General features: G+C 40.3%; 1 protein-coding gene across 2 annotated transcripts; it reads right to left on the bottom strand.

Annotated features, from left to right (window-relative positions):
• Window positions 1-7,995: 7,995 nt before the first annotated feature.
• On the bottom strand, window positions 7,996-23,703 carry si:ch211-112f3.4 (EF-hand and coiled-coil domain-containing protein 1). Of its 2 annotated transcripts, none has more exons than XM_041783572.1 (9): window positions 22,977-23,703; window positions 16,339-16,780; window positions 16,133-16,267; window positions 10,509-10,579; window positions 9,946-10,087; window positions 9,700-9,850; window positions 8,935-9,054; window positions 8,307-8,376; window positions 7,996-8,224 (listed from the first exon to the last, which is right to left on the bottom strand). In XM_041783572.1, exons 1-9 carry the CDS (start codon window positions 23,554-23,556, stop codon window positions 8,055-8,057), a joined length of 1,881 nt encoding a protein of 626 aa, XP_041639506.1. In that variant the 5' UTR covers window positions 23,557-23,703; the 3' UTR covers window positions 7,996-8,054. The 2 variants fall into 2 exon arrangements, with proteins under 2 accessions (XP_041639506.1, XP_041639507.1); XM_041783573.1 differs by having other exon boundaries at window positions 8,935-9,051.
• Between the last annotated feature and the right edge of the window lie 2,496 nt (window positions 23,704-26,199).

Genomic DNA, 26,199 nt, shown 5'->3' with positions numbered 1-26,199 from the left:
CTACTACAATAGTGTGCGTAACACTGTAAGCCCAGTAAATATCAGACAAACATAGAATACTGTATCCAGCACAGGTTACATTTACAGTGAAAAGAAAAAAAATCTGAAAAAAAGAAAATACAGAACAGAAAATACTAGACATTATCTCTTCACCTAGCTGGATCTGGCCAGAGAATTTCATCAACATCACAGGCGATATCCTCATTGGCAAGTAACGTGGGAAGAACCGTCTTGAATGTCGAATCCATCCACGCACAGCTGCAGCTGCACAGGCCTCCTCCATGGCCTGAATGAGGGAGACCTGAGCCTGGGGCCCAAGAATGTAAACCCTCCACTGCCATGCCAAGAAAAACTCTTTGATTGGGTCTGGATTTTTTTGATGAATTTGGTCCTCTTCTTTTTAAAGCATGTTCTCCTCTTGCTTCAGGTCTTCCTCTTCCTCCTTCTCCTCTTCTATGGATTCCCCCTCTCACCCTCACTTTTCTTCTTCTGACTCCTTCCATTTTGGTTGAAGACAGGTGAACTCACCTGCTGCATTTTTATAGTGCTTAAACCTGATTGGTGTGTCTACAATTAAGCAATCGTGTGTTTGCACACCTGATGGCTGTGTTTAACCAATGACTCATTGGTGAGGTAATTTTGACAGTTAGTGCTTTGGAATTGCAAGGAAGTGACATCATGATATACTTCTGTGTCTAATGTATAAAGGTGTGTTTAGTGTTTCGCAAATCACTGTGTATTGTTTTGCAGAAAGTGTGAGGCTGATATTGTGCTTATAGTGGTGCAAATTTGAGCCAATGTTTTGCTCCTTGAGTGTAAGGTTTTGATAATTGTGTAATACTTTTGATTTTGGTGATTATGCAGTCGGAAAAAACTAAATGGATGAAAATGGCAAAAAACAAAAACAGTGAAAAAGGGCAAAAATTGGAAAAAATTGGCAAAAGAAGTGGCAAAAATTGGAAAAAAGTGGCAAAAGAAGTGGCAAAAATGGGCAAAAAGTAGGAAAAAGTGGTATTTAATGACAAAAGGATGCTTAAATGGATGAAAAGTGTCAAAAATGGTATAAGAGGCAAGAAAGTTTCCCTTTTTGAAGGTTTTCTGGGGGAATAATATTTAAAATGAAGACATCAAAGAGCCACTAATAATAATCACATGTTGAGTATCACTGCCTTAAAGTAAATAAAAGTCTATTCATGTTGCTCCATGCAGAAGTTAGCAAAATAAATCACTTTTTCTCTGGTTTATGGTTCCTCCCCTGAAGTTCTGTGGCGCCCCCCCAGGGGGAGGCCCACCTCATACTTTGAAAACTACTGGTCTAGGGGTTACATGTAGACTCCAGTTTTTCACTGGAATAACGTGATGAAGATGGGATGTATGAAAATAAAGACAGGAAGGTCCGTCACTCCATGATGTTTAGTGTGTGCTCCTCAGCTTAGTTTCACAGTGGACTCATTCTGTTTTCTGAAGGGACTCTGGTACTAGTTCTCTTTGAACCGCTGTGGGTTTTTTGATGCTTTTTGTACCGTTTCTCTTTGCTCCCAGTCTGTTTACATGTCTGGGAGTTGTGTTCAGAGCCATAAAGCCATTTTAGACTGAAATGCTACAGCTGGAAGAAAGAGGATGAAGATGTGTGCTTGAGGTGGGTTATACTATAACAGGTGCATGACTGGGTGATGGGCAGAGGAAGGGCTGCACAATATATTGTTTCAGCACTGTCATCGCGATGTGCACACGCACAATAGTCACATGGTAAGGTATATTTGAAAATAAAAAAACTATTTATGTATATAAAATATATTTGAGCCTTTCAGTTAAGTTTATGTAGCCTGTCTACGCCTAGTCACATTACTAATAGATCTAAATGAGCATCCATTTTTATATTTTACCACATTTCATGCAACAACTCGCACGGTTACAGCACCTTCTTGGCGTCATCTCACCTGCTGTTATCAGGGCCAGGCAGAGCGACTGAGACAGAGGGAGTGGTGAATGTGAGTGGAGCATAGCGGGGATTTTGACATTCTGACAGTTTGCTTATAGTTAATATCACATAAGGTGCTATATTTAACACTTTCAGGGTTAAAGGCAGTGGCTTCCAGATCTGTGCCCTCAACTTTGTCTTCAGTCAGAACGGGCTCTCGGTTTGTTTTTGAGGTCCAAGTTTAGGTCTTCTGATAGCCCATTTTATTGTTTATTTCATGTCCTCCTTCCCACGCCATATGATTTCACGAGCTGCCATAAAACTTGAAACAGTCGTAGTTTAATCTCGAAGTAATCCGTTGCTTAAAGTCTGCTTTGCTTCCTGCAGAAATCGCCCTTTTTTTCTTTCCAAGGCAGTCTTCACAAAATGCATTGTGCTTGTTTTAGAAATGTCTCTAAACATTACTTTTCATTGATTGACATCTCTGGCAAAAGATTATTCAAGCTTACAAAAAAGGCTGCTCAGCCTGTATGTATGTGTGTGCTGTGTCTCTCTGGGTCTGGCGTGCAGGCTGGAGGGGCACAGCATGTTAACATATTTAATGAATATGAATAAATGTTATTTGGTTGCGGAGAGTAACTTAAATGATGGAACTTTAAAAAATATGGCAATATATATCACAGGAAACAAAAATATTGCAATGTCATTTTTTCCCATTATCGTGCAGCCCTTGGCAGAGGTCACTAAAGGAAAACAGTGAGAACTGTAAAGTATGATCAGATGTTAGTGAACAGACAAAACGACTCAGGTGGAGGTGAAAATGAAATACATCATCTTTTATTTAAGTTTTTCAGGGGCATCCATATTGGATTTATTTTTAGTCAAACTGATGCACAAATAGACGTTTAGTAACACTTATACCTTAGGTCTAACAAATGAAAAGATACTAATGTTTGCCTGTTAATGTTGCAGGTCAGAGCCCAGAATGCTCTCAAAGAACAAACAAAGTAAACTGAAGCACATTGAAGAGAAGGGTACATCCTTAAAGATTTCTACCATTATTTGCTCTCTGTGACTGTGAGCTGTGTACAGGGTGGTCAGAAAATTCCCACTGTGCTATATAGCATCAAGTTTTAATAATCTACATGGTCTTTGTCTTTTTGTAGAGCTACCTAAAGCTACAGTGAAGAGACGATGGACTGAAGAGGAAAAGAAAGCTGTTAACAGTGAGCTGGGGAAGTTCATGGCGGAGCGTAGGGTACCAGGGAAAGAGGCCTTTATGCGTGCCATCACCGCCGAATCAGCCTTAACCTCCCGAGTAGACACTACTACTACATTGTTGGAAAGCCAGGATGTAATGTCCTCATATGTGCATGCAGGGTCTTAGGAGGTTAAGAACACAGTCATGGGAAGATGTTGTGTTGTGTACAACACAATTGTGACTTTAAATCGAAGATCTGCGACAAGACAACTAAAGTACTGAGAGCTTAGGATGGAGCTGAAGCTCTCTGTTCATATTCCAGTGGGGGATAAGATACCGATGGTGTGTTAAGTACAAAATGTTCAAAACTTTTACTTTTTCTCATTCTGAGATTAGAGTTTGACGTGTTACTTGAAAATGAGGCACTAAAGGTTGAAATTTGATTTAAATAAGTTTTCAAAAGGCCCATTTCCATAGATTGACTTGTTCTGTAGCAGCTGGAATGTTGGAAAGTCACATAATTGTAACTTTAAAATTAAGTCAGTAGTTTTCATGGGTTTAATCATACAATATGTAGAATTAAAAAGTTCTGATATAGCTTTATTATATTTTTGTTGAGTACTTACAGTGCTTCAGTAAATACTTAAAACCGTACTAGTAAATATTTGAAACTGTAAAGTCAGAGAAATCGTTTTTTTTACTAGTTGCAGCGGGGTTTGTCTTGTTGTGGCGTCTGCTATAACCATACATAATGTGTTAATCGCTGCTACAGACTGCTCCTCTACTTATTCACTGAATCAAATTGAAGAAAAGTTATGTAGACTGCTCTGTATCAGGTGTGTATTTTAGGTTTCATAAATGAATTTCACATATTGAGGATAATGTTTTGAATATATATCTGTTTTGTTTTGTTTTTCTTCTTTTTTAAAAAAACCTCTGTTTCAAAGTGATTCCAGAATGCTTTGGTCCAAGCTCGTGGCAAAGACCAGGAAGTCCCCTTTTTACAGACTCTCTTCCTCGTAATGTGAAATTCATCTATGAAATAAAAGTTGCCGCAGGGCTGGGCGACATGGACCAAGGTGTATATCTCGATATATTTTAGCTACAACATGTTACTATGACTACATAAACGCCAAGCGAGGCACCGACATGTATTTGAATGTATTAAATCACATAAATCAGTATATCATTAGGCTTTATGCCTCCTCCTATCTTTGGTGAACAAGTTGGTCCGTATACTTTTACACCTCCAACGAACCACGCCAGTGGTTTTGTAAGCGGTCTCCATGTTGTCTCTCTGTTGTTGTGGTGAGAGGGGCAGGGGAGGTGGGGTCACTGAGTTTTGTGAATTTTCGTAGGGGGAGGGAGGTGGGGAAGGACAAAGAGCAACACAGAGTCAAGAGAATTAGGCGAAATGGCGACTTGCGTTTAAGTATTTGAATGTAAAACAAATTATATCGATAAAACGATACTGTCCCATGTCATATCTCGTATAGAAATATATCAATATAAATTTTAATCAAGAGATATCACCCAGCCCTGAGTGGCCGTCTACTTCTTTGTATATAGATCTTATAGATTTCAGTTTTTATCAGATAATCCAAAGGCTTTTTTTCCCCACACCTCTATTTTTGTTAATGCTGGACCCCTAAATTTGCACAGTTAACATTAAATTATAGTTCATGATTTAATGAAACAGAGCAGTTAGATAATTCAGTCAGCGGAAAGGGATAAATGTGGTTGACAGGTTGAAAAATGTTCATGTTGAAAATGTGTAGGACATAATTTACCGTGGATTTATGCCTTTAAGAGAGATATGAGGTGTTAAAACACCCAGAGGTCTATGTTCTACCATTAGTTTGGTTAATAAAAAAAAATAAAACTTGATTTGTTAAATGGCATTGGCATTCTTGCATATTTTTACATTTAAAGAGAACTGTAATAGTACAGTTAATCTAAAAATTTTCTTTTCATTTTTCTGCTGCAGGGGAAAGGCCATAATTGTCATTCTTTTTTTCTGTTAACGTAAAACTTTTTTCAACTTATGTTTCCAAATAATTTAATGTCACATGTTTGGCTCAATAACAGTAAAAGACATGGTGTTTAAAATCTCTGTAAGCTAACAAAATATTGTAGGTAAATAAGTCTTTCCAGAAATGGAAAAAACAGTGCCCCCACCAAAAGGTCCTCACTTAAATGGTACAAAACTTTTTCACCATTTTTCTTTTCCTTTGTATTTATTAAGAATCTGAGGTGACAACCTGAATAAGGGAGACACCTAGTGTTCAAATATGTCATCCATTTGTATCTAAGTGTAGCAGAAAGGGTGGTCCTCACTCCCTATGTGTAGCGTTCCGGTCCTCACTTCTATTCCTATACAGGAATGTGTGTGTGTGCGCGCGCGCGCGTGTGGGGGTTGTGTGTGTGTGTGTGTGTGTGTGTGTGGGGGGGGGGGTGAGTGTAAGTGTGAATTTTGTGTTTCTGCCCAGCAGATGGATACACCCGTTTCCGTGTTTCTCACTGGTGAATCCATCTTCAAAGCTCCCATCTGAACCATTTGGGCCCAGTTAGAAAGTGACAGGACCAATCAGCGATGAGGGGCAGTACTTTCGGGCGTGGCAGAGTCATGACGTAAACAAGCAGCAACAAGAGGCTGGTGCAATTATGGCAGAAGAGATTAGCATGGATGCTGCTAAAGCACCAATTTCATCAGAACTTTACATTTCTTGTTAATAGAAGAACAACAGTGAGTTGTTTTCAAAAATGACAAAAGTCGTGTATTGACATGTCTACAGTTGCCATGGTTCAAGTTATTCCTCAGTAGCTGCGTACGCACACCTTGGTCATAGCTACGTCACGTGTTTTGTTGCTCCCATGATCTACCATTGCTGTAAAATTATTGGCCCATTGGCGTCTATGGAGTTGACGTAACCCTCTCTCTCAACTTTTCTGACAGATGCAACATCTTGCTACTGAAGGACAGCCCCTTCCACAGTGCACTGCATGTAAACATTCCCTTCAACAAATATGGCGCTACCCACTGAAGAAAGCCAAAGTAAGTGACCGAAAATGGAAAAAAAAATTGACAAAAATATGCTTATTATCGAATGTAACGCTGTGGATTTAATCTTCAAAGACCCTAAAAAGTCACCAAAGTTTTGGGCTTGCTAGAACGTCGACTACAGAGACATCAAGCAAACAAACAGAAAAATGGTCAGCTTTCAGAGGAAAAAGAGTGTCTATGACTTATGAGTCAAAGTTATTGACATTTTTCTAAACTGTGTCCCTTCTTGTTGTATAAGAGAACGCTGTCCTCAGAGACCCCGGGAAGTCAGGACTCACGGGAACGTTTTCCGCAAGAGCTAGGAATGCATAAAGGACATAATGGGCTCTATGCACAGCAGGGGGTGGCGTATTTCCGGTGGAAAATAAGGCCGCTTTACAACTTCCATCCAAGAATACGTGCTGAGCCAAAACAGAATCCAAACCCTCCTATACTGCCTTAATTTGTCCGTTTCATTGGGGTTTTTTTGTTTGTTTTATGCAAATTATGTCTTAAACGGCCCGAATACGGGCCGGTGGACTTTAACGGGTTAAGATCTGTCCTCTCTTTGTGGAGAATCATGGGGGCCCCCAGCGCCCCCTATTGACCAGCTGCCACTGCTGCAATGGATCTCCTCATTTTTATCACACAGCGGTCCAGTGAAAATCAGCTTTACTTGCTGGATGAATCGCCGCCATGCACTGGAAAGATTGGGGGAATCCCAGTCCATGCGTGGTGTGGGCACACTGGACACACTGGATTTTCAACATGGTGATTTGGCTTTAGTTTAGGAACTGATGGGAGAGGTCACTCAGCCTTCATCCAGTACTCAAAACAGTCTGGGGATTTCACACCACATTTTCATAAATATAACTAACCCTTACCAAATTAACTTCCTTTATATTTGTATACTGCAACATATTACAGTTGAAAATAATATATAAAATGATTAAAAGTTTACTTTATAGCAGTTATTCTCAAAGTTGGGGCCCATGCTGTCACACGTGGAAGTTACTATTCTGTTCCTTTAGTTGACAATGTTTGAGATCGGTTCTAAAACTATGGAAATTTGTTGGCAAAGGGCTTAACTGGCAATGTGTTGAATGTATAATATAGAAACGTATGTGTTTAGAAACGTAGACATTACACTATAATCAGTAAAAAACAGAGCCAGGTTTAAAACCACATCCTGTTTAAAAATAGTCATAAAAAAGTCTTTCTCCATATGTCTGACTTTCCATATCATACAACATTGATCATAGCTTAGAAAGCTTATGTTGTCTCATAATCTAAGGTACTGTGAAGGAAAGACTTCAAATCATGCTTTATCAAATCAGTGTCGACTAAAACTATGACTAAAAACTGTTATTTTATCCATGAGAAAGACTAAGACAAACGTAACGTATTATAGTGCATTGAAATTAATGTTTTGCATTTATTTAAATTTTAAAATTTAGCAGAGTAAAAGAGAATAAACAGTGTAAATGAAAGTAAAGATTTAAACTTAAGGACCTTTTACGGACTAAAACTAGACTAAAATGACTTTTTGTCAATGAACACTAGACTGAAAATATAAAAGTTAAAATGGCTTAAATGTTTCTAAAGGTAAAAGGCATTTCGGTCTAAATTTAAAATTGCTTTCAGAATCAAAACAGTATCAAAGAAGAACAAGAACACAGGATCTGATTAGAAAATATTTAATGATTAAATTTAAATAGATACTAAATATACAAATATACTGAATAGAGGAAATAAAGTTAATCTTTAAATACATAAATCATTTTAAAATCTTGAATACACAAATAGGAAACATGCAGTATATGGGTGCAAAAAAGACAAATATAAAATAGAGAAGAATGAATTTAAGCTTTAAATAGTGCTGCAGTAGCTCAACAGGAAATGAGCAGAGAGTTGGCGGTGCTGTTTTGACACCCTGAAGATGGAATGATCAGTTTCTCTTTACTGTCTCCTGCTTCTGAGTCCGCGCCGTTTCCAAAGAGATCTCTGGATGACAGCCGGACGCAGAGGGCATCTGCTACCTGCAGGACCTGAGACGGACCTGGGAGGAGAAGATAACAGTGGTGTTAGCAACAAGTAACACAATAAAATCAATACTTCACCAGTTTTAATGATAGATGTACCATCTCCACTCCTGCTGCAAACATCCAGAGTGTCCATCACAATCTTCCCCAGCACTCGGCGGGACACGTTCTAGAAAAGAGAAAGAGATAAGATGACGTTTTCTTTACTTAAAGATCGTTTTTATAAAGAACAACTACAGTTGTAAGCACAAAAATTAGATTCCAGCAGCTCAGCTTTGTTTGAGGTGAGTTGAATAATCTCTGAATCAGTCCTTCATAAAGTTGAATGAGTGCACAAGTAGGAATTTTAACAGACACTGAAGAAGATCAGCTTCCATGCATGCAGAGATGCTGGCTTAAGGAGGATTTCCTGAGAGACCACAAAAAAATGTATTTCATCAGATACTGAAGTCAACACTGCATTTTTTTTCTTTTCTTTGCCTGATACCATTTCACAGATATTTAAATATTTCACTATTATTATTTTGGGAGTTGGGGCACTCCTGCATACAGTAAAAATGTTAATTTCATTTAAACACAAACCTTTGAACAGTAGAACCAGATAAAAACACACTCTGCTACAGTCTCTCATTTTCCCTGAGCTGTATGCACACAATCACTAGATGGCGCTGAGGATCTGTAAGTGTGTGTGTGAGGTTCCTGGTATGAGTTTGTGTTTTGTATGAACCTTGTTGCGGAGCTGCAGCAGCAGAGTGAGAGCATCTGTGAGTTTATCTTCCAGTAAGGACAGACGTGTCTTTTCTTTCTCCTCCTCCAGCCTCGTCTTTTCCAATTCTTCCTTGGGCTTCTGGACAAAAGAAGAGGAACGAATGAATGCAAAAAAGCTCTGAAGCAAAGCACCCAGTGTTTCAGCCCAACAGTTCAATAGGAACAGTGTGTCAGTGTTCATTTATTTTGTCCCCCCCTCCTCCCATAGTATTTCTTGTTAAAAAATGTATCTGTTCATATGTGAGGAAAATTAAAATATTTCTTCAAAAGAAAGTGCATGCCAAGATATCCCCTTCAGGTTAGGTATGGTACTGGCCATCATCCAGGCCTGCACCAGGACCATGCCCTATCTTTCCAGCTATCTTTCTGCTGACCCCTCCATGTTGCACTCAGCAGCCCACAAGGTCTGGTCCAGCCCACGGGTCCAGGGCACCCAGTATGAGCAGGATCAGGCCCAGGAAAGTACAGCTGCTGCTCTCGTGTCCAGCATCTGACCCTTCCCACCCCTGCCTTCTTGATTCATGTCAGAGTTAAAGCTGCACGACAGTATCATAAGACTGGAGGAACCAAAGAATTTGTCAGCATGCTTAGATACTCTGAGTGCTAGAACCAAGTACCCTATGTGGGAGGTGAAACCTTCCATGCCCTTATCATCCACACACAGAGTCAAAGGCAGCACCCAAGACCCGTCTGTCCTTTAAACATGATGATCTCTTTTGCTCACCTTATCTTTATCAATACAGCAGCTCCCCTCTGACTGCTCTTGGTTTTGTCCTTTCCAGTCATAGCGCCCCCTGCTGTCCTTCAAAGTGCTGAGGTTTCTCTCATGTGGTTGTGTAAGAGAGGGACGCTGGTGGACCATATTGGTCTGACATCTGGAAGAATAAGAGAAATGTCTGACATCTGATTTTTGGAGTTGGAAAACAAACCCACATAGTGGTGATGTCCAGGTGTGTGATTTTGAACTGACTCTTTTCCACAGTCGTGCTGTCTGCTGATGCTCTTCGTCATCTCTCTCTGGCTGCACTCTTCAGTCTCCCTCCTCCCCCTGTCCTCCTCTTCTTCATCAGAGGCAGCTCTGCCCTCCACCGCTCTCTGCAGACACTCTGAATCTGCAAACAGGACAGAGTCATATTACTCAATCAGTGACTTTTCAGTGTTTAATGCAGAAATGATAATGTAATATAATTGTTCCATGGTATTTGTAAATTAATAACGGTATGTGGGAATTGAAAATGATACAATTACATTTAGTTAAGCAGTTTAAAAGTGTTTAAATGATTATAAGTCTGTTATTAGAAGATGCTGTTAAACACTGGAAGCAAAAAAAGAGCCAGAACAATGGTAACACTTTATAATAGCAAATTTTAAGCATTGAAAAAGCATTAAGAATGAGTAAAGCATTAGTAATGCTTATGCCATCATCTACAAAGCATAACTACTGCCTTACTAATGCTTCAGTTGTGTAGCCTATAAAAAACTCATCCCTAAGTGCTCAGAGGAAATCCTTTCCGACACTCAGGAAAGACTCACCTGTTTTACTACAGGTGTCCTCTGCTCCGGTTTGTTGATGGGCGGGGTCAGGGATGCAGGTGCAGTGGGATCTAAGGGTGATAAAGACATAGAAATACAAATTAAGCAGTGCTGCAGTGATTTTTTTAGTTACACAGAGGCAATCAGGGGAGAAGGTGCAGGCCAGGATGAGGAGAACGCCACCCTATGGTCAGGTTGGGAGTTCAGGCCGCAGGGCTGTAAGGAGCAGGAGGATGGAGAGTCACAGGCGGAGCAGAGGAGGAGGAGGAAGGAGCACTCACAGGTTACCTTCTTGCTCCTTTTATAACTAAAACTTACTGCACAGACTTGAAGGTTCAGCCCTGAATCCTGGTTTTGCAAGAGATGAATATTTTAGAGCTTGACTAAATAAGGGAGAGCCTTTCCTTTGTTCTTGGATTATGTCTGCTTTGTTTTGGAATATTAATTTAATAGCGTATTTATTTGGTTGGTGTGTTCAGTTGAAAATGATCACTTTGCTTAAATCTGTTCCTTTTTAATATCTTTAATTTTCAAATTGTTTGAGTGCATTACTTGGTTTCTTTAGTGCGTAGGTTATTTGGCTTACTTTTTTTAGTACGTAATATTTGGACCACCTTATCCTGGACTCTCCATGTGAAAACAGGGCAAAGAGACAATTCTGCTGTTTGGATCTGCTTCTATTTGCTAGCCGGAAGCTCCACCAGGCAGCCAGACCCCAAGGACTGACACCGCAGCGAAGAGGCTACTGGACTGGGCATTGTCGAATGGACACTTGACTTTTACATTTGGGACTCCTACAGATTGTAGTGTTTGTCTTATTGTTTTAGCCCAGGCGTGTCAAACTCAATCACAGCAGGGGCCGGGTTCTGGATTCAGAACTAACCTGAAGGCCTAACAGGGTCACGTTTTAACCATTAACTGTCAACCTCATTTCACTAGTAATAAAATCTAGAAATTAAATTTAGCACTGATGATAAATGATTTTGATATTTAAAAAGTTAAAAAGGTAAGTTTAAAGCCTCACAATTTGAGAAAAGTAAATTTATTAGTTCGAAAAGGTCAAAACATGAAATTGAAAAATAATGTTTTTTTAATGGCATATATATTAGAAAGAAAGTCAAAACCATGAGTTTAAAAAGTCAAATTATGTAATAAAATGTATAATCATGAAATTAAAAGTCCAAAAAAGATTCAAAATGGTAAATTGTGAGTCTAAAAAGTCAAAATATGGGATCATGACGTCAAATTCTGGAGTTGAAAATATGAGGTAAAATACAAAATAGTTGGCTAAATGGGTCAAAATATCACTTAAAAATCTGAACTATGAATCCCAAAGCTCAATACATTATATTAGTGGTCAAAATTATGAGTTGAAATGCTCAAAGTATGAAATTAAAAGTCAGAATCCTAAATTTGTATCCTAATGGTAAGATGCTAAATTTAAAATGTGAAATTAAAAAACTTCTTCCTTACATTCCTGACTTCTTATCTACATTTTTTACTCCTTACTTTTTCAGATTTTGTGACTTAACAAGGATATCTTAAATCATCAAGGATAAGTTCACATTTTTATACTTGAGGAAATCTGCAGACCTCATACTGACGGGCCAGTTATAACAGAAATATGAGATCATCTTTCGGGCCGGATTTAATTGTTCCATGGGCCGGATTTTGCCCCCCAGCCTTGAGATTGACACCTGTGTCTTAGCCCACTTATTTAAACATCATCTTAAATCATTTTAAAAGTTTTTTTTTTTTTTAAGTTGAAAAATAAGAAAAATTAACTGCTTCTTGAACTACGTCACTGGCATGCTGTTTTGGGTCAGTACACCCTTAGTGGATCTCATTACATATTTATGTGACTTATCAGATTTAGTCTTAGATTCTAGTAAATTTCATCTCTACAGCTGTGACACAGACTTTCCTTTGTTCATGGACTCGTATGAGTTGGTGAAGCTGGTATCATAGGCCGGCCTGGACCTGTCTAATAAAAACATTTCTCTTTACACTCCAGCACAGACAAATGAAGTTTAAATAACATATCCAAGCTTCATTTTTCAGCCTGCTGCAGCTGCTGATGTTTGAAACCAATGTGAATAAGAGGAGGGTAATGGAAATGCCAAACAAAGGAATGGGAACAAAACTTTGGCTGATCAGACTTCCTGTGTCATGATCTGTACGCTGTTTGCGTAATATCAATCAATAAATCAATCAAACTTTATTTATACTGCATTTTTTCATACAAGATAATGTAGCACTGAGTCCTTTACAAACAGACGGACGAATTACAGGCGATAAAAGGAAATATGACCCTAACCCACTCCACCCAACCTTCTAACCCTACCACCCCCACCACCACACCATTCATTCACAATATTGGCTAAAAAACATCATAGATAAAAGACGCTATAAGAACAGGAACTCATGTGCCGAGTACGTACTGAGGAAATTCCATCAAAAAGGTTCAAAATGAGGAAACACTGGAGGTTAGGTTAAAATAAGAAATAAAATATCATTAAATGAAATAAAAATAAATGAAATAAAAGAGAATAAAAAGGTGCTGAAATCAGACTAAAAACACTAAAAGGTAACTCAGGTAAATGTGCTGAAATGAGAAAATAAAACACTTAAGGAGAACTTAGTAAAATATGATAAAACAAGAGGATAAACAAATAAGAGATAAAAAGATGAAATCTAAATCACTAACACAGATTAAGATGAGGATATTAAATTCAGGTAGAAGCCAGACTAAAAAGGTAGGTCTGTTTCTAAAAACATTAGTACAAGGCACAGCTCTCAGGTGTTCCCTGATTACCAGAAAAGCTTTTAAAAGACAAACCTGTAATGAAGTCCTTGTTTCTGCAGAACTACAATCAAAGTCCTGCTCTTGTTAATATGAAGCTTCAACAGTCAGAGTTAGACATATTAGGATGATCTTTAAAGGTCTCTTCAGTAGTTTTTTGTTCCATTGATGTTCGTCTGATCTGAATCCTGAAAGTGACTTCATATAAACTTTCCCATCTCCTTTATAAGTCATGTCAGAGCTCTGTTAGGATTTCTTCTCCCAAATCCTCAAAACAGCATTGATTGATGTTATTGTTGAAGTATCTGCAAACATTTGTCTATGTGCTCATCCAACAGGCACAGACAAGAGTTAGAATGAAAGTCTGCTTTTGTCAAACAAATGAATGTGAGTCAAATATTTGCTTCCTTTTCATTTTTGTCTTCATCAACTCATGAGGTAAATATCCATCTCTTCAGCTGCTGAATGCTCTCCTATGTCATCAGATAGTCTCTGACTTTGAGAGTATCTTTTGATTCATAGTTGTGTACATGCAGATATAAAGAACATGCAGCCGCTGAGACTTCAAAAACTTCTATGATTTCAAAGCCCAGAGTTGGAATCTAAGCTGGCTGACAATAATCTACCTGTGGTTGTTGTCAGCCAAAGACAACCAAGCTTTAAAACGAAACCCACTCTTTTTTTCTGCATTATTGTAAATTAGAGAACAATCCACAAGTTAACATCATGCTCTGTTGACTAGACCACACAGTGAGTCAGATTTCAACACTGAACTTTAGATGAAGGCAGGTTACAGTCAGGTATGAAAATCTAAGGAAAAGTCAAAGAAGAAAAAAGAACCAAAATGCAAAAATGATGAAAACTGTAGTGCATGTAATGTTACATGCTAGGTCAGTCATTGTCTGAGTGACTATGGCTACGTTCACACCGTAGGCCTAAATGCTCAATTTTATCTTTTCTCAGATCTGATTTTTTTGTTTGCCTGTTCACACGGCAGTCTTTTTCTATTCCAACATGACTGTGCCCCAATGCACAGATCAAGGACTATAAAGGCATAGTTTGATGAGTTTAGTGTGGAAGAACTTAACTGGCCCACACAGAGCCCTCACTTCAACCCCACTGAGCTCCACTAGACACTAGTGTATGTTTGACACTAGACCCTACATTGTGGCCCAAAATCTCTTGATAGTCTCCTGATTTGTTGATTCCTTGCACACAGTCAAGGCACCCAGTGCCAGAGACAACAAAACAACCCAAAAACATCTTTAAACCTCCGCCATGTTTGACTGTAGGTGCTGTGCCCTTTTCTTTGTAGGCCTCATTCCATTTTCTGTGAACAGTAGAATGACGTGCTTTTCCAAAAAGCTCTACTTAGTCTCATCTGTCCACAAAATGTTTGCCCAGAAGGTTTGAGGCTTATTCAGGTACACTTCTGCAAATTCCAGTCTGGCTTTTTCATGTCTCTTTGTCAGCAGTGGGGTTCTCCTCTGTCTCCTGCCATACCGCTTCATCTCATTCAGATGACCACGTATGGTCCCACCTGACACTTTTGCACCCTGAGTCTGCAGGACAGCCTAAATTTTTTATTTTTTATTTTATTTATCCTTTATTTTAGCAGGGGAAAACCCACTGAGACCAAGGTCTCTTTTCCAGGGGTGCCCTGCACCCCTGTGTGGAAGTTGACTGAGGATGTTTATCCACCTTTCCAACTTTCCTGCGTTGCATTCTTTGTCAGTTTTTCTCTTCTGTCCACATCCAGGGAGCCACAGTTAGCCACAGTTCCATGGGTTAAAAAATTCTTGATTATATTATACTATCAAGAGTGGACAAAGGAATTTCAAGATCTCTGGAGATGATCTTGAAACATTGAATTTTTTCATATTTTTCCACAATTTTGCTTCTTAAGTCCTCAGACAATTCTGGGCTCCTCTTTCTCTCCTCCATGCTTGGTGTGACACACACAGGCACACAACACAAAGGCTGAGTCAACCTTTATACATTCCAACTGGCTTCAGGTGTGATTTCTAGATTGCCAGCACCTGTTACTGCCACAGGTGAGCTTAAATGAGCATCACATGCTTGAAATAAAATGATTTACCCACAGTTTTAAAAGGGTGCCAATCATTTTGCACAGCCCATTTTTGAGTTTTGTGTAAAATTATGTCAATTTTGGATTTTTTCTTCTGTTTTTTTTTTTGTGTTGTTCCAATGCACATAAATGAAATAAACATGTGTATACCAAAAACATTTGTAGCTGCAACAATTTCTGGGAGAAATGGTGTCTTTTCTGAAAATAAATTCCAGGGGTGCCAATACTTTTGTCCATGATTGTACACATTTTAGTGCAAAAGTTTTAAAAAGTGTTACTTAAAGAAAGTAAAATAACTCTTTCTGATTTAGGTTGTAGTAGTTCTGTTAGTGCATAACTTCAAGCAAAAGCCAATAACAACATGCTACAGCATCATACAGACACACAGCCATTCATACTGTGTAGAATTCTTAGCAGACACAAGCTCCTGCAGCCAGTTACCACTAGTCCCCATACTGCACTGTTGGTGCAAATTAATGAAACTGTCTCCATGGGGGGTTATTAAAAGCTCTTTTGTTTTTTTATTAATACAGTGGTATTAAGTGAAGGTGAACTAGTCTACTTTTTCCCAACACTCAGACTGAGTGAAACTGCTGGGTAACTTAATCTCCTGACTTTAGAGCACAGAATTTCAAATCAGCAGAGCTCAGAGGCAAATTATGTGTAAATGGATGCACAAAGATGCCCATAGACTTTCCTCTGTTCTCTCTGGACCACACACTGTGTTCATACCTGTACTGTTGTAGTTCAGTCTCCAGCTGGGTGATCCTGGACTGGAGCTGTGGCACAGACTGAGCCTTCTCCTGGATCATTCGAACCCTCTGAAGCCCCAAACTCAGAGCCTCCCTGGCCTCCTCTGCCCGCCTCCTGAAGGAGATTATGACATTAAATCCTTCTCAAATTCCCCAATTCAACATCATCTGGTGAACTTTTCTAACCTGATGTGAGTGTTCTCTTTCCTCAGTGCTGACTCCACCCCCTGACGTTTACGTACTTCCTGGTATGCCCACTGCAGCTCCTCCTCCAGACGCTCATTATATTTGATGGCTTCCTCCAGCTGTCCGTCTCGTGAGGAGCGGATCAGCCTCAGCTCCCTCAGAAGGGGGTCCCTGATGTCCCGTCTCCTGCCAAATCTCTTTACCCCATCTATTCCTGTGATGCTGCCCTGTCCTTTAATCCTGTGTGTTGGTACCAGTTTTCCTTCTTTTAGGGTGATGGAAGTGGTCGGAGATGAAACCGTAGATTTGAGTCTGGATGGAGAAGGAAGTGTGCGGCTCCTCTCCCGCCTGAGGGCCACCTCCAGGGCCAGGCAGCGAGCGTCACTCCCCTGCAGTGCTGAGCGGAGGTCTTCCACCAGCTCCCTCAGAGCTGCTACCTCATCTGGAGAAAAAGATAAAGAAATGGACGAGATAAGAAACTGAAACTAAAATCAAAGAATACATTCACTGCTTATTTACTGATAGACTTTCTCTTGTCTAAATATTGATCTATCAACAAGTAAATGGTTGATAAGTGATATATATATAATGGATATAAACTTCCCAGCCCTTCCTTAGAGTCTAATTCTTTGTAAGATTCCAACTTAATGCCCAGCTCTACCTACAGGTCTACCTCTTGATTAGATGTGTGTTTTTCTCTAGAAAGATCAGCACCTCTGCCTTGATGCAGCTCAGTCTGATTCTCTGATTTCTTGTTTTTGTTTCAAAAGTCTTTGCGTCATGTAAACGTACTATTCCGCCAGGTTTCTACGTCCTGCTGCAGTCTTGGCTTCATTCCTGACTGTACCTGCTCAGCCTGCAGGCACAAGTAGGGAGAAAGTGTCCAACTATTTTTACGTCAATGGTAAGCACATCAAAGATGATGTGCACTGCAAATGCAATCTTGGACAGCCAGCTGGAGAGCGTGCACCACACAGCCAAAACATGCCAGACCGCTGTCTGTCATTGCTTTGGTCACAGTTTAGCTCTGTCTCTCACAACAGCATGCACTTCAGATCTGTCTGTTTTCTACCTTTGATACACATTGGCTACAGATCAGAGTGCATGTCCCATATTTTGGCTGATGGCAATCTATTCATCATCCATTTTCTATGACGCTTATCCTGTTGGGGGTCTCAGGGGGCTGGAGCCTATCCCAGCTGTCATTGGGGGAGAGGTAGGGTACACCCTGGACTGGTTGCCAGTCAATCACAGGATTGACACATAGAGAAAAAAAAAACCAGACTCACTCACCGCCTCTTTAGAATTAAACTAACGAGCATGTCTTTGGTGATGGAAGGAAGCTGTAGTACATGGAGAGAACCCACACGTGCATGGAGAGAACATGCCAAATCCGCACAGAAAGGGCCCGACCGGGAAGCAAACCGGGGACCTTTTTGCTTAACCCCTGCACTGCTGTGCAGCCCCTGCTGTCTGTTCACCTATCCATGGTCACCCTGCTTGTTACCATGGGATTCAATGGAAGCCACTTCCAGATGTCACAGGGCTAGAGGCAGGTTACATCCTGGATTAGCAGCCAGACAATCACAGGGCTTACACACAGTGACAGGAAAACATTCAAGCTCACATCATATGAAGCACTGACATAGTCTAAATGAAATGTAAATGAAAAAAATCTCCTTATATTTTTTACTATCTGATTAGCATTGATTCTGTAAATATGCAGTCAATGTAATTCAATTTTCCTTGAATTAGTGATCATATAATATTGTACAATGGGACCAATAAAAATGGAAAAAAAAATGCCTATGTATATAATTTTTTTTTTTGGCATTTACCTTGATTTTGGCAACCTTATACATCTTTGTATTTTTAATTTGCACTGCTTGGGAATCCCTCACAGTCTTGGAATGAATAAATTACACCAAACATGAGCATGGTAAACATTTTCTGAGTGGTTTAAATTGTCAAAAGAAAATATTTAACAAAACAGCTTTAATAACATGTGGACTTCTGAGGGTTAAAGCTAAATGGATGAGTTTTATACACTACACTGCCAAAAGTATTCAATCACCCATCCAAATCATTGAAACCAGGTGTTCCAATCATTTCCATGTCCACAGGTGTATAAAATCAAGCACCTATAGAGACTGTTTCTACAAACATTTGTGAAAGAATGGCTCGCTCTCAGGAGCTCAGTGAATTCCAGCGTGTTACTGTGGTAGGGTGCCACCTGTGCAGCAAGTCCAGTTGGGAAATTTCCTGGCTCCTAAATATTCCACAGTCAGCTGTCAGTGGTATTATAACAAAGTGGAAGCAATTGGGAACCACAGCAACACCACATAAAATGATGGAGTGGGGTCAGTGGATGCAGAGGTCGGCAATTTTCTGCAGAGTCAATCACTACAGACCTCCAAACTTTATGTGGCCTTCAGATTAGCTCAAGAACAGTGCGTAGAGAGCTTCATGGAATGGGTTTCCATGGCCGAGCAGCTGCAGCCAAGCCATACATCACCAAGTGCAATGCAAAGCGTCGGATGCAGTGGAGTAAAGCACGCCGCCACTGGACTCTAGAACAGTGGAGACACGTTCTCTGGAGTGACAAATTGCGCTTCTCCATCTGGCAATCTGATGGACAAGTCTGGACTTGGTGGTTGCCAGGAGAATGGTACTTGTCTGACTGCATTGTGCCAAGTGTAAAGTTTGGTGGAGGGGGAATTATGGTGTGGGGTTGTTTTTCAGGAGCTGGGCTTGGCCCCTTAGTTCCAGTGAAAGGAACTCTGAATGCTTCAGCATACCAAGAGATTTTGGACAATTCCATGCTCCCAACTTTGTGGGAACAGTTTGGGGATGGCCCCTTCCTGTTCCAACATGACTGTGCACCAGTGCACAAAGCAAGGTCCAGAAAGACATGGATGAGAGAGTTTGGTGTGGATGAACTTGACTGGCCTGCACAGAGTCCTGACCTCAACCTGATAGAACACCTTTGGGATGAATTAGAGCGGAGACTGAGAGCCAGGCCTTCTCGTCCAACATCAGTGTGTGACCTCACAAATGCGCTTGTGGAAGAATGGTGAAAAATTCCCATAAACACACTCCTAAACCTTGTGGAAAGCCTTCCCAGAAGAGTTGAAGCTGTTATAGCTGCAAAGGGTGGACCAACGTCATATTAAACCCTATGGATTAAGAATGGGATGTCACTTAAGTTCATATGCAAGTCGAGGCAGGTGAGCAAATACTTTTGGAAATATAGTGTATGTGACAAAAAAAGATCTTCCCTTGAGAAGTGTGTGCACCCATAAAGTGAGTACGTGAATGTATGTGTAATGTGTAATATAATAATAATATAAATATGTGTAATATGTGTAATGTATGTGAACTATTCTTACATAACAGTTTTTTTGCACAAACTTCCAAACATATTTACTTCATTCACATTGGCTTCATTTGTTAAACACCAAAGGTTGCTGCTTGGGCATACTCTGATCCCACTTGACCTGTATTATTTATTTAATAATGCCTAACCTATCAAATAATATACAAAAAGGGATAAGTAACCAAGTAGGCCTGTGTTTACTTAAGTGGACTACTGTACTTGGAGTACTGCTTGATCCTCTACTGCAGACATACATTGTAATTTTTAACAACTACAAATACCTAGACAGTAGTAATTGTTGCATGTTATTTTAAAAGATAAGGTTTAATACAAACAAAATATTTTAAATCTGCAGATCACAGAATGTTTTAATCTTTATGATTGCAACTGCTACCAAATTAATAAAACACTATGCAAACCTCTGCACAGAGCTACTCCATGTAAGAACGGGACTACTAACATGAGTCTGGTCTACTGGACAGTCCTGCCCTATAGTTAGGTCAAGTTTATGTCTCCACTGTCACTGAGCTAAATTCACACTGGTCCTCATTATAATAGGGTATAGTCTTTATTATAATATTAATGATAAATACTGATCTAAACTTAAAACAAAAAGTAAGGCAATTTGTGTTTGGTACATTATTTCTTTGCTGTAACAATGCTTCTTGGTAATAAATCTTATACTGTTGGAAAGCCTGTTTTTTACCCTTTTTAATGATGCCACATTTGTAAGGATTATGCATTTGTGGGATGTGCAGCAGAGCTGAGTATGTGGGTTGCGCCCATGAAAAATGTGCCAGATCTTCTCTGCCAATGCCAAACAGCTGATTCTGCCATTGACTCTTGTTTTGAGCTTCTGGTACCCCAGATGCTGCCAATCAGGTGCCTGATTGGCAGCACCTGTGAGCATGGGCTCTGCTTCAGTGGTCAGTAGATGTCTGCTTCAAGAATCGGCATGTCACGTTTGACTGATCAGGATAGGGCCGTTTGGTTGGGCAACTTCAAGCTGGTGTTCTGCAAAACCAAGTTGTGGCATTGTTTGGAGTTAACCCTAGTACCATCTCCAAACTGAAGGCCAAGTTCCATATAACAGGGAATGTCAGATACAGGCCGCGATGTGGATGTCCCAAGAAGACAACACCCCAAGAATATCGTTTCTTTACCCTGTCAGCAAGAACTCTGTCCTCCAAGATGACAACATTCGCTCCCACAGAGTGGGGTTTATCAGAGACTACCTCCAGAATCTGGGAGTGGAGAGAATGGAATGGCCTGCCAGCAGTCCTGACCTTAACCCCACTGAACACTTGTGGGATCAGCTTGGATGTGCTGTTCTACCAGACTGACCAACACAACCACGTTGGCTGACTTGCAACAAATGCTGGTTGAAGAATGGGATGCCATCCCACAGCAGTGTGTGACCAGGCTGGTGACCAGCATGAGGAGGAGGAGCCAGGCTGTTGTGGCTGTGTATGGTTCTTCCACACACTACTGAGGCTCCTGTTTGTTAAATGAATAAATTATTAAATTGTCAATATGTCTTGTTTCTTCAAACTTCAATCATCCAATCCACCAAACACCAAACAAGAGTCAATGGCAGAATCAGCTGTTTGGCATTGGCAGAGAAGATCTGGCACATTTTTCATGGGCGCAACCCACATACTCAGCTTTGCTGCTCATCCCACAAATGCATGATCCTTACAAATGTGGCATCATTTAAAAGGGTAATAAACAGGCTTTCCAATGGTATAAGATTTATTACCAAGAAGCATTGTTACAACAAAGAAATAATGTACCGAACACAAATTCCCTTACTTTTTGTTTTAAGTTTAGTTTAACAGGCCACAACAGAGAGTACAATCTAGACCTGCCCTCTTTGTAAAGCATCTTGAGATAACTTCAGTTATGAACTGATGCATAACAAACAAAGATTGCTTGAGATAGACTGTTGACTTAAATTGAACACTTGTTAGTTGTGGTCTATTCATACGCTGTTTTTGCTTGTGTAAACACTGGCTGTTGGAGGAGAAGAGGATGGGAGAACAGGTGGAGCAGGACATAGAGAGCCGGAGTACAATCAGATAAAAAAAAAACTCATTGGAATAATGAAGGTGGGAAAGGCTGAAGGCTCATGTTGCTAAAGGTTAAAAAAAAAAAAAAAAAAAAAAAGTAAATCAAGTAATTGGTTCTTAACAGCTTACTTCCGGTTCACCACACAGCATCATTGGAAGCATATTATGGTGGCGAGTAATTCCTTTCGATGAATGAGTAATGATGTTAAATACACGTCTGATGTAAAGTAAGGCTAAATGGGCCAGCTTTTAATAAACAGTCAACCTGGCTGTTAAATCATCTCTGCATGAGATCCAATCATGTTCCAATATATTGCTGTAAGCTTCTTGATTCTTCATTTCCTAACAGTTTGGAAAAAAGAACACTGTTATTGGACTATCAGGGATAGAGTAACAGCACGCCCAGTACACAGAAACCAAAAATGTTCTTCTCTGTAAAAACGTCTCATGTTAAGTTAATCCATAAATACATCTAAAATAAGCATGGTTTATTATTTTAAATGTTTTACTTTGTATGGATGTGTTTGTTTCTGCTGTTTGTGGGATTGTGCATGCTCAAGAATAAAAGAATACAAAATAATGTACCTCTGCTGTGCCTTTCCACAGACATCTTTGGGGTTTGCAAAGAGCACAAGTCTGCCCTTTTTATGCATGCCACTCATTAATACCAGCCCTCATTCTGTCATTCCTCCACCTGCCTGTCCTTGTCTTTTTCTCATCTCTCCTCCCCTTTTTCCTTCTCTACCTATTCTCCTGTTTGCCTGCAAGGACTATAAAGACTTTGCATTTCCACATGCAGTATTCAGACCTATATTCTCTATGGGCTCTAACATAATTTATGCACAACAATAAAAGCTTTTTTCAGATGTTTTTTTTAATGCCATGTTTAGTTTCTGAACAATTATCCTCTTTTGCTCTGTGTTGTAAACTCTGTCCCCACCAAACCAGACAGCACAGGCCAATAAAGTCAGAATGAATCATAGCACGGTTTAAGATAACACTGATTAGCAGTAAAACTTTAACAGGCTGATGCGTAAAACTCATTTGGATCGTTGTACTGGATGATAGATTATTACCCCATAGATGGGTAAAGAGACATAAACTATAACTCCATTGGACCTTAATAGGTACAACATCAGTTAATACTGAAGACATGTAATACCAGACATGATGAAGTCCATTTGGAAGCTTACCTGACTCGCGCTCCTCTGCGCTTCGACCTTTCATTGATCCCTTTGAGGCTCCATTTTGATCTCCTGTCAGATCAAAACTCACACATTTTCTCCGTCTTGCGCGAGGCCACCGTACCCTGATCTGTCTCTCCACCAGCTCCGTGTCCTCTGTAACAGGCAGGCGCCAGGCACACACCCCGGTGCCTCGACGCGCGCTGCGCACACGGAAATACCCACAGAGCCGCGAGTGGAAGTCTTTAAAGGCCAGCTGGCAAGGAAGCTCTGAACATACATCCCTGAACTCTTCATCTTCCTCGTGTTTTTCTCCGTCTTTTGCTCCTTTGTTAGTCCTCTTTCCTTTCTCTGCCCAGGTGAGTCCCAGCACGGCACACAGCTCGGTGAAGTCCTCTGCTGACACGGTATCTTCCCGGTTTGGGTAGGCCAGGTGGTGGAAGACCTCCTGCAGGTATTGGTCTATTCCAGTTGCAAGCACTACGATCTCGTTCTCCGCGCCGGGATCAGGGCAGTGGTGGTGGGCCAGGGTGCTCCGCAGCCACTCGCTTTTACGCGCCGCTCGTGGTGAGGGCTGGACGCGAGGCATGATCAACAAGGTCTGCTCAGTGACTCCAGAGTAACCACTATTTACTTCTGTTTAAATTCGGAGTACTGCAATTAGTATCGGATGCAAAATCAAACAGGAATTTGGCTGTAACGCATCCTGCTGTGCTTTTACGCAGCGTAATTCCCGGGAAATCTCTCCACTGATTCCTTCCTGGCGCGTCAGGTCGAGATCTCATCTCATCCCCTCGGGTGAGAAAAAGTCCCACTGCACCGGCTCCACCCTTTTGTGTGCACACTCTGACCGCATGTGTAAGTGTGCACGACTGTGCCAGCATTGTGCTCTTCACTGCACAGTTGGCTATGAAAAGGAGTGAGAGCAGGTTTGATTATTTGATCTTTAGTGCAAAAGTATAACACAACTATTATTGTGCTCCAATAATAGTTTGTGCTTCTGTAATAGTACAGTTACTTTGATAAGACAGCACTTAAATACATATTAAAGTATCATCATCAAATCATTGATTTAACATAACTTTAGTAGAACTTGGTTTCATGGGAAATTTGCTCTATTCAGGGGTGTCCAACTCGATCACAGCAGGGGCTGGATTCTGAATTGACACTTTAAAAAAGGACAACAATGCTGTTGTTGGATTGATGTAATTTTTTGTTTTATGACAGCCTAAAATCATTGATTTCTAAATTTCTAAATTTAGAAATCTAAATTATCTTAATGGTTGAACCTATATTTTTTTATTTAAACTGGCAGCTGGACACCAAATTAAATTCTGTCATTGGATCAGTCTTTTTATTGCATTAAGCCTGCTGTGCGCATGCGCATTTGTGGTAATAGGTCCCGAGTGGATTCAAAAAACAATTGATGCAACAGCAGCCGTCACTTTCTGAGTGGCTCTCCCTCTACATTCCAGCACAGGCATCCAGCAAACGAAAGAAAGTGCCAAGTTGGTAACAGAAAGGAAAAACATAAGCTTTGTATGCAGTTGAATTAATCCAAATTTGATTTATCCTTCGCATTTATGGCTCCCTAAAAGATTGCGCTTATTGCTAAGGTTTATTTCCAGAGGTTACAAATATGACAGCCCAGTGACTGTCAGCTTCTCATTTTCTGAGATGTTGTTGTTCTTACATGATTGCAATTTCACTGCAGTATTTTAAAGGGGACTTATAATGCAAAAATCACTTTTTCAGGTTTTTCTAACAAAAATATGTGAATTCTCTTGATCCTCTTCTCGGCTACTAGCGGAGATGCTGGATAGCTCATTGGGTTACCCTGCTGACTTTAGACTGGGAGACTGATGGTTGAATCCCAGTCAGATCATAAACTTTAAGTAGAAGTGTCTGAAACATCAGGAGAGCGACATCCATTTCCTGCAAGAATCCTATACTACAGTTTTTTCAGCAATAAACTTCACAGGCATGTTTTGGGGACCTCTGAGACCAATATAAACTTGTCTTAAAGAGCAAAATATGTCCCCTTTAATACATTTCTGCTCTCCCATTGGGCCAAAGTAACAGGAGTTTTCAGGAAAAAAATGTGTTGAGTTGACTTTCAAGACTTGTGGGAGGCCCGGCGGTGCAGGGGTTTGCGCTGTTGCCTTACAGCAAGAAGGTCCCTGGCTCGCTCCCCAGTCAGGGCCTTTCTGTGCGGAGTTTGCATGTTCCCCCCGTGCACATGTGGGTTCTGGGTACTCCGGCTTCCTCCGACCTCCAGGCTAAAGCCCCCCAGGCTAATTTTTGATTTAACGGGGGGGAGGGGAATGACTGCTGCATTTTGTATTTACTCAGGTTATCTGTGACAAATGTGCAAACAAAAAGAAGGGGACGAATATTTTCTTACATCACTCCTCCTAAAGATGTTGTCTTTAATAATATTTTGCAGGGTTTTTCCCATTCATGCATGGTTTACTGTTTGCACCCTGCCTTATGGAAATGTCAGTGTGCTCAGCTGTGATGCTATTCTTCTACATGTGCTGACTGTTAACAGCTACAAGTAACTGAGGATACAATCAAATCAAAATGAGTGGATATAGTTGCAATTATAATATTTACATCATGTGGATTAAAACTGCAAAGTGCCTATTATACCCTCAGCTACACATTCCCTTTTGGATTATTTCCCCACTATGACCAGTCCTGTGACTGGTCATGACCAGTCTGTGAATTTGCCAAATTACTGGCTTTTGACTCAACAAATATTAGTGGATATAGTTCAGATAATATGTCTTTAAAATAAGAATGGAATGGTTTAATTCAGATCAATAAGTGCAATAAAACCTAACTTATATGTTACAGTAGCTTATCAGTTCTTTAGGTAAATTGTGAGACACCTCGCCTTCAGAGACAAAAACAAACCACAACAGTCCAGAGTGAGTCATGGTGGGTTTCAGTTTACACCTTGAAAGCTACCAGAATGAGTCTTAAGTGGCGTTGACTCACCACCTGAGTGACAGCAACAACAATAAAAGTAAAGTGATTCCTGATACTCTACACTTCCAGGCCATTCCCAGGTACACATACCTTTCCATGGAAGCAATATTTAAGTTTGTTTCCAGGAAAATGAGCAACTCCCTCGGAAATACCATCCCCACCCTGACCACCACCTGTCACCCACCTGACAGCTCCAACAAAGAGGATGGCTTGATCACACTCTCCTGTGATTTAACCA

Source organism: Cheilinus undulatus, linkage group 3 (assembly GCF_018320785.1).
Source record: "Cheilinus undulatus linkage group 3, ASM1832078v1, whole genome shotgun sequence".
In the NCBI taxonomy this organism is placed as follows: Eukaryota; Metazoa; Chordata; class Actinopteri; order Labriformes; family Labridae; genus Cheilinus; species Cheilinus undulatus.
Note: the sequence above shows the minus strand (reverse complement) of the source record. Positions and strands in the feature narration are given on the sequence as shown.

Excerpts from the sequence above, each read along its gene's own strand:
- si:ch211-112f3.4 (XM_041783572.1), bottom strand. The coding sequence starts at position 23,556 with ATGCCTCGCGTCCAGCCCTCACCACGAGCGGCGCGTAAAAGCGAGTGG. Across the intron at positions 9,055-9,699 it reads GCTGTATTGATAAAGATAAG|AAGCCCAAGGAAGAATTGGA; the intron begins GTGAGCAAAAGA and ends TCTTTTGTCCAG. Across the intron at positions 8,377-8,934 it reads TGCTGCAGCTCCGCAACAAG|AACGTGTCCCGCCGAGTGCT; the intron begins GTTCATACAAAA and ends TCTCTTTTCTAG.